The 14,386-nt window shown below is 55.0% G+C and overlaps 1 protein-coding gene across 2 annotated transcripts in view; it reads right to left on the bottom strand.

Moving 5' to 3' along the window:
• The window catches only part of ERGIC1 (endoplasmic reticulum-golgi intermediate compartment 1), an 85,294-nt gene that overhangs the window by 41,285 nt on the left and 29,623 nt on the right, over nt 1-14,386 (bottom strand). For both annotated transcript variants that reach the window (XR_013996087.1, XM_081092929.1), the window contains exon 2: nt 3,506-3,567. Coding sequence is in view for 1 of the 2 variants with exons in the window: in XM_081092929.1 (XP_080949055.1) it covers nt 3,506-3,567 (62 nt within the window). In the remaining variant the exon portion in view is untranslated. The remainder of the gene's footprint in view (nt 1-3,505; nt 3,568-14,386) is intronic.

Genomic DNA, 14,386 nt, shown 5'->3' with positions numbered 1-14,386 from the left:
TGACAGGGCCGGCAACGCCTCTTGCTGAAACCTGAGTGCTTTGTTCAAGGCCCTGATGAAGCCTGGCCAAGCCGCAGGCGGACACCAAGGGCCCAATGACCTTGGGTCACCCGAGCTCGGTGTCCACTCCCCCGCCACTGCCTGCCCCCCGACCGGGAGGACCGAGACGGGCTCCCGGAACCACGGCGGCCTCGGGGTCTAGCACGGGGCCTGCTCCGAGGAGATACGAAACACATTTGTTGAATGAATGAGTGAAAAGTGCGAAGGCTGGACGAGGGCTTTTCAATCCATGTTTGGGCAAGACGCTACGGCTCTCCGACTCCAGGCTTCTTCCGAGACTGACTCAGGCACCGGCGGGAGGAATGTGACCCCAGGAGAATGCTGGCCAGGGGGCAGCCAGCCAAGGGGACACTGGACCCGAGACCGAGACGCCGGGACGTCAGTGAATTGTCCAAGGCCACACGGCCGCTGAAGGGGCGGAGGCGACACTGAGGCCCGACCCGTGAGTCCCCCGCGCCCTGGCTGGTTTCTCCGGTTATTCATAGCAGTGATCGCGACGTCAGGAAATGTTTGTGCGTCTGCAGCCCCGCTCGGCTGGCCGTGCGCTCCTCCAGGACGAAGCCCAGGGCCCATTCATCAGCGTGGTCCCGGGCTTGGCGCGGGGCCCGGCCCCAGGACCCGGTTCACAAATATTTGTCCACTGAATGGTAGCTGAGGGCTGGCTTCCCGGGCCTCGCGCCTTTCCTCCCACGGGAGGGAACTGCTACCCAGCGGCGCGCTGTGACAAGGACCGCAGAAGAGACCGCATCTCCGGGGGCTCCGTGACAGCGCCTTCTAAATTCTACCCCACGCAGGCCCTTTGACCCAGTCGTTCCTCTTCTGGGAAAGTTACTTTACAGAAATAACCGTACAGGGACACAGAGAGGTATGACTGAGGATGTCTGTGACAGCAATACCATGGAATCAGCCATCCACCCTCCGCAGGCTGGTCACACACACAGTGGGTCACCCAGCTCATGCAATCTGACACGGCTGGAGAGAAGAGCCTGGTGGCCTACTATGTGCTGGGACGAAGGTGTCCGGGACAAATCGGCTGGGAGAAAGGCGGGAAGATGGTGTGCACAGCGTGCGCCCGCCTGTGCTGAAAACAGACATACGCACATCAACGCCTCGCTATACTTTCAAAAAAATTCTAGAAGGATACACGCTGGTAGTAAACCTACTGACCCGGGAGAGTCTGGAGAGATGGAGAAGAGGTTGGAGCTGTCCGCTGGGGGCAGGAAGGGCGCAGGCCGGCCGTGCAGTTTCTGGCCCAGGTTCATAAAACAGCTGAGCAGGGAGAGGAGCAGGGAGAGCAAGCCCCTTTCCTTTCATGTCCCCGGGTATCCTTTCCGTGGGGATCAGCCACAAAGCGTCACAGCTCCCGCGGTCACAGACCCGCGTGGGCCGCGGGCTCCAGGAGGATGGCCATCTGTGCACCGAGGACTTAGCAAGCCCCCCTCACCCCCACATGCAACAGGCGTGATGTCCTTTCACCCCCAGATCAGGAAACGGAGACTCAGAGAGGTGAAGTGACCAGCCCAAGGTCACCCAGTTGCTAAAGGGGAGGATGAACACAGTTCTGCCGGACCCAGGGCCTGTCCCCCTCCCCGGGGGCGTGGGGACGGCATCCTCAGCTTCCCTGAGCCGAGCTGGAGGGAGGGAGAGCTGGGCAGGGCCAGCCAGGGTTGGGGGGTCCCTGAGGTCATCCCTCCCCTTCAACGGCCTGCCCTGGGAGGCCACGGTGGACTCCAAGCTGAGGGTCTGACCCCAGGGGACAGTCCCTGGGGAAGGTCCCTCTCCTACACCAAGCACTGGAGAGGCCACGGGTGGGGTGGGGGAGGGGGAGGAAGGCAGAGAGGCCCACTGAGTCCCAGGCCAGTCCGGCTCTACCTTCTGCGAGCTGTGAAACATCAGCGAGCCAGCTGACCTCTCTGAGCCCATTTTCTCCTCCATCATTCCTGCCTGCATAGCACCTCTGGCGTGTTTTTATTTTTTATTGTGGAGCAATACTAGACACAAAGATGGCACAGGAAGTTCCCACACGCCTTCTCCCAGCTCCCCGGACGTTAGCTAACATCTGGCAGGTTTGTCAAAAGGGCTTAGTTGCCATTGTCCAATACGATGACCAAATAAGCTATAGTCTTATCCAGAGCCCCAGTTTCCCACAGTGACCCGCTCCTGTTCCGGAACCCACCCAGGCCCCACCTCACACGCAGCCGTCACAGGCCCGTGTCTCGAATCTGCGACAGCTCTTCAGACTAGCCTTCTTGCTTGTCAGGCGTCCTGTACGATGCCCCCCCCCCCACCCCCAATCTGGAGCTGCCTGATGCTTTCTCACAATTACACTGGCTTGTGGTTTGGGGGAAAGATCGTTCCATTGGGGGGGGGGGGGGCTGTGACATCCACATGACATCTCACTGGTGTATCCACATTAAAGTGACTATTTCCTTTCCATTCTCATCTCTCTCTAAAATATATTTTTATTGATTTCAGAGAGGAAGAGAGAGAAACATCGATAATGAGAAAGAATCATTGATCGGCTGCCTCCTGCACACCCATAGTGGGGATGGAGCCTGAAACCCAGGCATGTGCCCTGACGGGGAATTGAACCATGACCTCCTGGGTCACAGGTCGACCCTCAACCACGGAGCCACGCCGGGGGGGGGGGGGGGGGGGCCCATTCTCGTTTCTTCACAAGCGAGGCGCTCAGCCCAGCCCACACTCACAGGAAGAGAACCGCACTCCGAATCCTGGACGGGACGTATTCCTATAGCATTTGCAATTCTTCTCTGAGGAAGAGTCATCCCTCCCCCCATCGGTATGGACTTGTGGACCTTTTCCTGGGGCGACGAGCCGATAATCCCATCGCTTATTTTGTCACTCGCACTGCCCAGCCTCGGGCTCCGGGCTCCCTCTCCCAGGCTGGCGTCCGGCCCACACGCCCCAGCCTTTGCTTCTCCGGCGGCTCTTTGCTTCCTGGCGCACGAGGCGTCCAGGTTTCTTTGTGCCCTCCTGCCCGCTCCTGACGTCAGCCCTTCTCCAGGGCGCCCTGCGTCCTTTTATTGACGAATGACATTTAGAACCCAACATCTGGGTGAGATTTTTATTATTTTTTTCAATGGTTAAAACCATGCTTATGTCAAAAATGCAACTACTTTAAAAGGCCTGGAGAGAAAAGGAAGGCTCTCCCTGACCCCTGAGCCCCCGTGTCATCTCCCAGGGCAGCGACTAGGAATAATTTCTGGTGGCCCCTTCTGGAAACAGGTGCCGGCAAACCTCACAGGATGGGTGAGGACAGAGATGAGGGGAGGAGCTATATGAAGGGCCTGGCGAGATGCCAGTCATTTCTTCCTGCCGCCATCTCTCCATTCCTCTGGCCTAGCAGTTCTGCATGGGGAGTGGGCACAAGAGTAGGAGGGGGGAGGGGGACGGGGGTAGGGGGAGGGTACGAAGGGCTACTCACTGATGGCCCCGGTGTATGTCGGCTGCGTAAGGTCCTTGGGCACCTTCCTGTAGATGTCAAACCTGCGGAGAGCAAAGGGGATGGGGTGAGACGGGCACAGAGAGCTGGTCTCGGGCAGCAGGGGCCGTGGTGTGGCTGGCATGCCCCATGGCTTGGCTAACCTCGGCTCTCCCGGGACCAGCTCCGCCAGGAGCCTGTGGGACACCCCGTCTGATGGGGGCCCTTATACTTGTCTCGCTTCCTCAGGACACATGTTGGCACCTGAGAGGACCTTGACCCACATTTGGTTATGTTTCTTTTTAAAAAAATATATTTTTATTGATTTCAGAGGGGAAGGGAGAGGAAGAGAAATAGAAACATCAATGATGAGAGAGAAGCGTTGATTGGCTGCCTCCTGCACGATCCCAGACTGGGGGTTGGGCCTACAGCCCGGGCATGTGCCCTGACCAGGAATCAAACCATCACCTTCCAGCTGACAGGTGTCAACACTCAACCACTGAGCCATGCCAGCCGGGCTGGTTATGATTCTCGGTTGGTCTTTCCCATCAGAATGTCGCCCTCACGAGGGCAGGGGCCTGGTGAGGTCTTGTCACCCCTACCACATCCCCAGACCCTAGCTTGGGCCTGGCACGTAGTAGGCACCAACAGGAATGAGCTGAACCCCAAAGGGCTTCTCTGCCGTTAAAGGGAACAGGATGCTATGGCGTCTCCTCTCCATCTCACCCTCCGGTTTCCACCCCCTGCTTCCATGGCCCCTGTACCCGCTTCTTTGATTCTTAGATTCTTCTTTGTTGTTGTTGTTGTTAATCCTCACCCGAGGATATTTTTCCATTGATTTTTAGAGAGCATGGAAGGGAGGAGGAGAGACAGAGAGAGACACATCGATGTGAGAGAGACACATCGATTGGTTGCCCTCCCGCATGCACCCCAACCAGGGCCAGGGATCGAGCCTGCAGCCGAGGTACATGCACTTGATCAGAATGGAACCCGGGACCCTTCAGTCCGAGGGCCAACGAGCCACACTGACTAGAACCTCGGAGATTCCTCTTCAGTCCAACATAAACCCTGCCCGGGACCCGGTCTCAGCCTCAGCTCGGCTTTGGCTGTTTCCTGTGGGTTTCAGCCCCAGGCACAGAGCGGACGCCTTTCTTTCTCAGGGATCCCATCAGTGTAGACAGGGTTGTGGGCGGAGGGATTTGGGGTCTGGGCCTCAGTCAGGCTTCTTGGGTTTAAATCTGGCCAGCTGTTCAAGACATAAGGCCCTGAGTCAGCTGCCCTGGGTTCAAATCATGGCTGTGTGACTTTAGGAAAGTAAGTTCCCCTCTCTGAGCCTCAGTTTCCTCGTCTGTAAAAATGGGGCTCCTACGACCAGACCCGCCAGGCGATCGAGAGGAGTGAGGGACATAAGTGTCGGGCAGGTTTGACACGGAGCATTCACAGGAGGCTCCTCACGCACCTGGCTTCCTCCTCGCACTGGACCCTGGGCAGACGGCTCTCGCACACCCCGTTCTACCGATGGAGCTCTGAGCCCACACGCGACGCTCCCAGGCTCTCTGGTTAGAGCCCAGCTTGGTCAAGAGCCGCTGCCCTGGCCCTGCTGGGTGACGGCTGGCGTGGGTGCCCCGTCAGGGACCGGGAGAGTTGGCGCCCTGCTAACCCAATGCAATGACTTACAAGTCTTGCGTAAGATCTGATAGCTGCCTCCTGTGTGCTCACTCTACCAGCACGTGGACCTGGTGTCCTAAGACCTCAGGGGAGGAACAGTTCCTGTCGGCCGCCAAATTAAAAGGCACCACTTTCTTTCCTACCTGCTCAGCCGGGTGCCAGGGCCCCTAAGGGCGCTAGAAACTGGGGCTGGGAGTGTGTGAGAGGGGTGGGGACCGTGTGACTCAACCACCCATACCTACTCCCCTCCCTTATGCTGACAACGCTCGCCCCTTTCCCATGAGAGGCACGTGAGAGGTAAGAGCAGGTCCTGCAGGGTCTACCTGTCGGGGTTCCAATGTGACTCCGCCACTGTGTGGCCTGGGCCACGTCACTTATTTAACCTCCCTGTGCCTCAGTCCCGCCATCTGTAAAATGGGGCAACAATCCTAACCATCTCACAGATTGGGGTTGGGGCCAGAGGGATGGGAGCACCTAAAGGACTTAGAACCGGCCGGGGGCCCAGGAAGTGCTATTCGAGTGCTGCTGTTACTATTATTGATGCTCATCTGGGTGACATTTATGAGCACCTACTATGTGCTGGGCCCTCTTTCAGGCACTGGGACATGGAGATAAAATGGGCCCCATGTGCCTGTGGTTTTGCAGCAGAGACAAAGGAAATGGAAGGAGAAGGGGGTGGTGCTTCAGCATGGGGTCAGCGTGGGGTCACGCGGGGAATCTGGACGCTTCCTACAGGAGGTGAGGTCTGAGCGGAGCAGGTGGACGGGAGGAAGGTGGGTGCAGACAAAGAGGAGCCCAGATAATGAGAACAGCAACAGCAGAGGCCACGCGCAGGGTCAACCGCACTGTGCTGGAGGCTTCCTTCATTTGCACGTGGTACAGGGAAGGGAGGGAGTGTCCGTGGGAGGTGGGAGGCCCTTACAGTCCAGCTTCCTGGCCCAGTGAATACCAGTCACCATCCAGGGCCCACAGGCCGAATCTGGGCCTCACAGTTTAAAAACCAATGAACCACCCGGCCAGTGTGTCTCAGGGGTTGGGTGTCGATCTATGAACCAGGAGGTCACAGTTAGATTCCCACTCAAGGGCACATGCCTGGGCTCGATTCCCAGTAGGGGGCATGCAGGAGGCAGCCAGTCAATGATTCTCTCTCATCATTGATGTTTCTCTCTCTCTCTCCTTCTTCCTTCCTCTCTGAAATCAATGAAGATAAATAAATGAACGAATGAATGAATGAATATAAAAAACATATGAACCATCATCTCAAAACTGGGAGTTTCACAGAAGCGGAGGCTGGTCAGGGTGACAAGGTGGGGGTGGCCCAGGGCAGAGTATCAGAACCGGGTGAGGGTGAGGAGGGAGGGATGGAGGGTGTTACACGCAGGGGGCTGATTAAGTAAGTGAGCACTGTGCGATGCCGGGGGCCGGGGCCTCACCGTCGGGAGGTGCGCACAGAGAGAAAGGCAGGAAAACCCTGCGGCGGGAGCGTGGAGACGGAGGGGTCGCTGTGAATTCGTGATTTTCAACAGACACAATACAGACATCGCCATGTGGATGTATACATGTCACATGCACCTGTATGTCCCAGCTCGTTCCATAGAGAGGGCCCAGGAACTGACAGCCAGAGAGCAATGGATGCCTCTGGCACTGAAATACGGGCTTGTAATGTCATCCTTTACTCAGAGACCAGCTTCTTGGAGAAATGGCTCATTCTAGGGCTGGGCAGGGGAAACGCACGATGAACCTGGAGCATCACCTTATGTCAGGAAGCAAGAAAGTGGCCAAGGAATGATGGGGGCGTAACAGGACAAGAGGCCAGCTTAGAGGGGCTGCCACTGGCCAGAGAGAGGACAGCGAGAACACCAAAGCCCATGGCCGCAGTAAGAGACCATAACCCACTGGGTAAGGCAGGAAGCCCAGACTCTATATAGATACAAAGACATGAATCCACCGGAAGTTTGAGGAGGAACAGGACATTTACGCACCTTCCAAGCACCGCCCCACAAATCCTTGCTAACTACAAAAGGAGAAAGTGTTAATGTAGCCTGACTGTGGGGAAACTTGGCCGACATCACAGTAACCAAGTGACTTCGTGTCACCAGTAGGAGACACGTCATGGTCCCCCACACCATCACGCCTGTGGAGATCTTGCTCCAAAGGCACCACCTCGAATGAATCACGAGAAAACACAAACACATCCAAACGGAGGGGTGGCTGACAAAATGACGGGTCAGCACGTGTCAAAATAGCAAGGTCAGGAGGGCAAGTTAAGACTAAGGAACTATCAGAGATCGGAGGAGGGGACAGAGACGTGACGATCACGCGGGATGATGTCCAGAGTCGGAAAAGGGGCATCAGTGGGGTAACCGATGGGATTTGAATTGGAAACTGTAGGCAGCTGACCTTGAAGAGCTGGCTTCACACGTTTGCCGGGTGTACCTGGTGTTTGGTAGAGTATGTCTTTGTTGGAAGTGGAAAGGGGGAGGAAGGCTGGGTGAACAAAGGTCTAAGAGAGGTTAGACCTAGATCAGTGGTTCTCAACCTTCCCAATGCCACGACCCTTTAATACAGTTCCTCGTGTTGTGGTGACCCCCAACCATAACATTATTTTCGTTGCTACTGCATAACTGTAATTTTGCTACTGTTATGCATCGTAATGTAAAAATCTGATATGCAGGATGTATTTTTATTGTTACAAGTTGAACATAATTAAAGCATAGTGATTACTCACAAAAACAATATGTAATTATATATGTGTTTTCTGATGGTCTTAGGCGACCCCTGTGAAAGGGTCTTTCCACCGCCAAAGGGGTCACGACCCATAGATTGAAAACTGCTGACCTAGACCTGTGGTCAGCAAACTGCGGCTCTTGAGACACATGCGGCTCTTTGGCCCCTTGAATGTGGCTCTTCCTAAGCCTTAGGAGTACCCTAATAAAGTTAATAACCATGTACCTACCTATATAGTTTAAGTTTAAAAGGTTTGGCTCTCAAAAGAAATTTCAATCGTTGTACTGTTGGTATTTGGCTCTGTTGACTAATGAGTTTGCCGACCACTGGCCTAGACCAAACTACAGGAGGCAAGAGCGATCAAAGGGGTGTGCTCCGGACAGAGCGAGGGATGCGGCTCTGGCGCGAGGCTCCCTCACATGTATATCTGGCTTCAGTGTTCACAGTAGCCCTGGCACATGCTGCTACCCCATTTTTCCAGGGAGAAGACAAAGTTTAGCCAGAAGCAACTTGCTCCAAGTCACCAAGCCCATGATTAGTAAAGCCAGGATTCCAACCCAAGTCTAACTAAGCCCAGAGGCCATGGTCCTTCCACTCCCCTGGACCTGCGGGAATCCGTTCAGAGCTCAACTGTTGGTAAATTAAAGTCTCAAGGTTTCGTTTATTTGCTTTTCCAAAGATGCTGCCTCAGAGCAAGTGGGAGCCTCCTGGAAGATAGGGGCCAGTTCAAAATACATTAATTCATTCAACAGATCTTTACTTCAGTGTCCTTGTTGGTGGGAAAACGAAAGAGGTCAAGGTAGACACAGCCCCTGCCCCCATGAAGCTGCCAGTCTACCAATGGCTTTGGCTCCCTGTTTAGGGCCACCTGGACAGAATGTTCTCTATTAATGACCCCATTCCCACGCTACAAAACCCGAGCTGGGGAGCGGTGGTGGGGTAAAGGGAGAGCTGAAAAAGACCCTGGGTTCAGAGCTGACCACAAGCCAAGTGAGTCAGCAGTGAATGTCACTAAGAAAATGGGCCACAGGGAAGATGGTGAGAACCCAGGCATGTGACAGACCGGGAAGTGAGCCGTCCTCCTTGGCTCATATTAGTCAGCCCCTCAGTGTGGTGATGCAGTGATGAGATTAGCTGTGGCCACTCACTGTCAAAAGAATGTGGAAGAAAGGGCACGGAGAATGGGGGAGGGGAGAGGGTGCTGACTGCACATCTAGTGCACGCCCGGCTCACGCTAGGCCCTTGACCAGCTCCTTCTCATCCGATGATCTCGGCCAACCTAAGAGTTAGGGGCTATTAACCATTTTACGGGTGGGGCTCAGCGGGGCTGGTGGCTTGACTAGGAAGTGCCACAGGGACCCTGTGCTCTCCACACCCTCCACTGCCCGGCCTAGAAGGCTCTGAGGTCATGGTGTCCAAACCCGTTCATCTTCCAGATGAGAAAGCGGGAGCCCCAAGAAGAGGGGGTGACTTTCCGGTTCAAGGTGTAATTTAGCTCAGAGTATTTAACACGAAAGCCAGCCAGCAAAAAGCTAGGGGCAGCCTTGGCCTCCTCACGCTCTTGCAGTCACATGCCAGTGGGTCCCGGAGACATTTTGGTTGTCACACTTGGGGGTGCCACTGGTACCAAGTCCGTGGAGGCCAGGGATGCTAATAACCACCCTACAGCACACAGGACAGCTCCCACAACAAAGGATTATGGGCCCGAAATGTCCCACTAACGCTGGGAGACCCTGTTGCTTGCAGAGCAAAACTTCCCGTGGGGGAAGCTCATGTTCCTGGAGCCTGTGTTCTTGCCCCAGTCGGGTCTCCAGCCTCGATCGCCTCCCTGGGAGACCGGGGGCCTGGAGGGAGCAGTCAGCCCCACTCCCTTCTGCTCTGTGCTGAGCAGGCAGAACTCACTTGGGAAGAACTGGGCGAAGGACCCAGCAGGGGAAAGACGCAGTCGATCTGCATTTGTGACCAGCGGTCCAGTGAGTATAGGTGTCACTAGTTTAATCAAAAAGGTGCTGAGCCCGGCCGGGTGTGGCTCAGTGGTTGAGCATCAACCGATGAACCAGGAGGTCACGGTTCGATTCCTGCTCAAGCAAGCCGGCACATACTCCGGTTGCCGGCTTGACCCCCGTGGGGAGCGTGCAGGAGGCAGCCCATCACTGATTCTCTCTCATCACTGATGTTCCTATCTTTCTCTCCCTTCCTCTCTGGAATCAATTAAAATTACATAGTTTTTTAAAAGATGCAGAATCAGTGCCTCTCACTTGGTTATTCTTTAGGATAAAACAAACCCCCCCGGAGAAAACGTACATCCGCGCCAGGAGGCAATGAGCAGAGAGGACTGACTTCACAGAGACTCGCGCTCCGCCACATGCAGCCTGCAGGGCGAGGAGGGCCGCCTGACCGCCCCTCAGTAAACAGGCAGCGGGAACCGCCGCTGGGAACGTCTGACTAACGGCTTCTTCTGTCATTTCTTTTCATAGCAGAACGCCTCAGCTTTGCTATTTTAACTTTCGCTGCTGGGTCCTCGCTTCTCCCGGCTCTCGCACACGCATCTCGGATCGCTCTGTGGTTCGCCATAGGTGGGTGGCGCCCAGGCAGCGCGCGTGATGTCACCGTTTCCAGGCTCCGTGACATGGGACGCCATTTAGGAGCAAGTCATTGGAAGTGGTGGGTCACTCGGCCCAAAAATAGCCAGCAAGGGTTTTCGTTGGCACTTGGGCCTGGTCGGCCCTGCCCGCCAGCCTCTCCAAGCCCTCAGAGCCCAGGGCCAGGGGGCTGGGTGAAAAGTGCGCTTGTTTGTTCACTCCTTCGCTTTCTCCACCTTCCTGAGAACCGCCGGTGTGCGTGCATGTGTGTGTGTGTGCCTGGGTGTGTGTGCACGTGTGCGCATGTGCGCGTGCCAGAGAGCCCACAGAGGTCAATGCACAACCCAGAGCTGAGCCCTGCAGGCACCAGTCCTCATGAGCCCTAGAATGGCTCTCACGCCACCCCCCACCCTGGCCTTGACGTTCACACAGCCAACATGAGCTCGCCCTTCTCCTCCCCGTTAAAAGGAAGGGTGCAAACATCTGTCTCCTTCTCCAGCCGGATGAAGGAGCTTTGGGGGAGTCACGTTAATCACAAAAGCCACCACAGCAAGGCTGCGCCGCCCACTGTGTGGTGGCTGCCACCATTCTCGCCTTTCCCCTGCCCAAGATGCAGGACTAGGATTCAAACTCCTGCTCCAGGGCACCCACCTCAGCGCCACTGGCCCACCCAGGACGGGGGACAGCCTCCTGCACCCACAGGTCTGGGTGATGACCCTCTGTGCACACACCTCCACCACGTGCGGTGTCCTCCTCCAGCGGTCGCCTGAGGCTCTCTCCCTGATCTCGCTGCCCACGTGGAAGTCTCTCTCTCTGCAGGGGAGCCTCCAGCTTCAGTCACCTCCCCCTGTGACCGCTCCATGTCAGAATACGCTCTCTGCCCACAAAGCCCTACCCTCTCCCCTCCCCTCCTTCCTACAAAAGCCACCAAATCTGGCCACCGAGGAGGAGGAATAAACCTGACCGTGAACTGGAAGGCCCCTCCCCAGGCAGGCAGCCCCCCCTCCCCGCCCCCCGGGCTCTGTGAATGTGTGTTCCTGGCACAACCCCATGTTGGCTGCAGGGCTCTCCACTCCAGCTGGGCTGGGCTAGGTCAGGTCTGTTCCTCAATCTCCTGTGGGTCGTGCAGGGCTTGGCCCACTAATGGTATTCAGTGAATTGCAGGTGAAACCCCAAAAGGACGTGCACACACAGGGCCATTCGCCGCGGCACCAGCCAGGAGAGCAAGCGACCAGAGACCAATCACACGTCCATCTGAGGGGACCGGTTCATACACTGCAGACCATCCGTGGAGTGGAGGGTGCACAGCGGTAAAGGGGGAGGTGGAGGTCTCTATACAGAAAGAGAAAAAAGCGAGCTGCGGAACACAGGGTTCTGTCCCATTTTGTGTGTGTGTGTGGGGGGGGAAGGGGTATAAAAATAAGTGTACATCCTCGCTTGTATCTTCAGAAAGAAACAATAGAAGGTGTCACCAAAAGCTAACACAAATGGTTGCTTCTATTATACTTGGGAGATGCATAAAAACTATCAAATATTTGGGGTAATTTTGACAAAAGAAGTACAAGACCCACATATGAAAAACTATAAAACATGGATGAGGGAAATCTGAAAAGACCTAAAACAGTGGAGAAACAGACCGTGCTAACGGCTCAGAAGACGCGGTACTGTTACGGTGGCATTTCTCCCCAAACTGGTCGGCAGATTCAACTCAAGCCTAGCAAGCATTTTTGTAGAAATTGCCAAGTTGATTCTAAGATGCACATGGCCAAGTTGATTCTAAGATGCTGAGGCCTTCGAAGAGGCAAAACCACTCTTCAGAAGAACAAAGCCGGATCCTACTTCAAGACCTGCCGCAAATCTTCCAGGAGAAAATGAGAAAGTCTTTGTGATCTTAGGTGAGGCAAAGTTGTGGGGTTTTTTTTCTTGGTAAAGCAGGATCCATAAAATAATTGGCACGTAAGGCTTCATCAAGATGATAAACGTGTGTTATTAAGAGAATGAAGAGACAAGACACGGACTGGGAAAAATACCGTGAGCCTTGTGTCTGATAAAGGATTCATACGCAGTACAAAGAACTCTCAAAACTCAGCAATAAGAAACGACCCATTCAAAACTGGGCAAAAGATCTGAATAGACATTTCACAGAAGATTCATCGATGGCAAATAACCGCATGGCGTGATGCCAACATCAAAGTCACCGGGGAAACGCAAATTAAAACCACAAAGAGATACCGCTCCATGCCAGCGATTTCCAAGCGGTGTGCCGGGGCAGGTACCCTGGTGCGCCGCAAGAACTTTTAAAGTTTGCAATACCTGACTATTTAGGCAGGGGCACCGGCCTCTTTTCCCTCAGACAATAAAATGACAACAGCCAAAACAACAATACCGGTGCAGCGTGAATGAATCAAAAGGATACCTATTTTTCTGTCAGATCGGCAAAAAGATATATTTTCTGGTGTGCTGCAGCAGTGCAGTAAGTAGTGTATGTGAGCCAGGAGGTGAACAGGGGTGGAAATCGCTGCTCTGGACTTACTAGAATCGCTGAAAGTACAAAGAGTGATCGCGCCTGGCGCTCTCCGACGTTGCTGGTGGGAAGAAAGGCTGCACAAGCACTACGCAGGAGGGAGTGGCGGTTTCTCCCGACGTTAAACACGTACCCAGCATACGACCCAGCCACTCCACCCCGGGAGAAATGAATATGGCCCGAGCTGGCTTGGCTCAGTGGATAGAGCGTCAGCCTGCGGACTGAAGGGTCCCGGGTTCGATTCCCATCAAGGGCAGATACCTCGGTTGCAGGCTCCTCCCGAGTCCGGGCCCTGGTTGGAGCTTGTGCAGGAGGCAACCAATCGGTGTGTTTCTCTCACATCGATGTTTCCCTCTGTCTTTCCCTCTCTCTCTAAAAGTCAACGGAAAAGTATCCTCGGGTGAGGATTAAGTAATAATAATAATTAATTAATTAATAAACACATGCATATGAATATTCATGGAAGCTTAATTTGTGATAGCCACAAACTGGAATGTGTGTCAACAGGCAAATGGACAGACACATGGTAGCGCAGCCGCACGACGGACTATGCTCAGCATTCAAAAGCAGTGGGGTACTGGCGTGAGCCACCCAGGGGCGCTTCTCAAAGTAAGTATGCTGAATGGGAGACAAACCGGGAATCTTCGGTAGGATTCCACCTCTGTAAAATTCTGAGAAGTACAAACTAACTAGAGTGACAGCAGCCCAGCGGGTGCCTGGAGACGGAGGGAGGGAGGGGCACGAGGGAAGTCTGAGAGGTGAGGGATGGGATGCGTCCACTCTCTTTGGCTGCGATGGTGGTTTCACGGGTGTATACGCCTGTCAGATTTCTCAAAGTGCACGCTGTAAGTGTGTGGAGTGTATTTTACGTCAGTTATACCTCAATAAACTGTTGGGGGGGGGGGATGTAATTGATAGCCATCATCGAAACACATCAAACACACTAACCTCCAGCCCTACGTCCTCATGCTCTCGGTCCCTTGCTCCCACCTCAGGCCCTCTGCCCTTGCCGTTCTATCTGGAACGTTACTCCCTGGGATATCAGTGTGCTTGCTCCCTCCATTCATTTGGGTCTACATTCCAGTGGCACCTCCTGGGCTCCTACCCGATGGGCCAAGCGCCACCTACCCCCTGGACCTTCCCCACTGCGTCCTCCCTGCCAGCCATCAGGTACTGGCAACAAAGGAGGAAACCAGACTCAGAGAGGCTGAGCCACTTGCCTGAGCTCACACAGCCAGCAAGAGGCAGAATCAGGATGGGGACCCTGGTCAGCCTCACCTGGAGGCTACCCCCCAAGGCTGACCCCCTGCAGCCGCCCCCCAGCTCCACGCTGGCCCCTGGGGCCTTGACTGTCCCCGCTCCCAGCGGCCCTCCTGCGCCCGA

This window comes from Myotis nattereri, assembly GCF_964212035.1.
Source record: "Myotis nattereri genome assembly, chromosome: 5".
NCBI lineage: Eukaryota > Metazoa > Chordata > Mammalia > Chiroptera > Vespertilionidae > Myotis > Myotis nattereri.
Note: the sequence above shows the minus strand (reverse complement) of the source record. Positions and strands in the feature narration are given on the sequence as shown.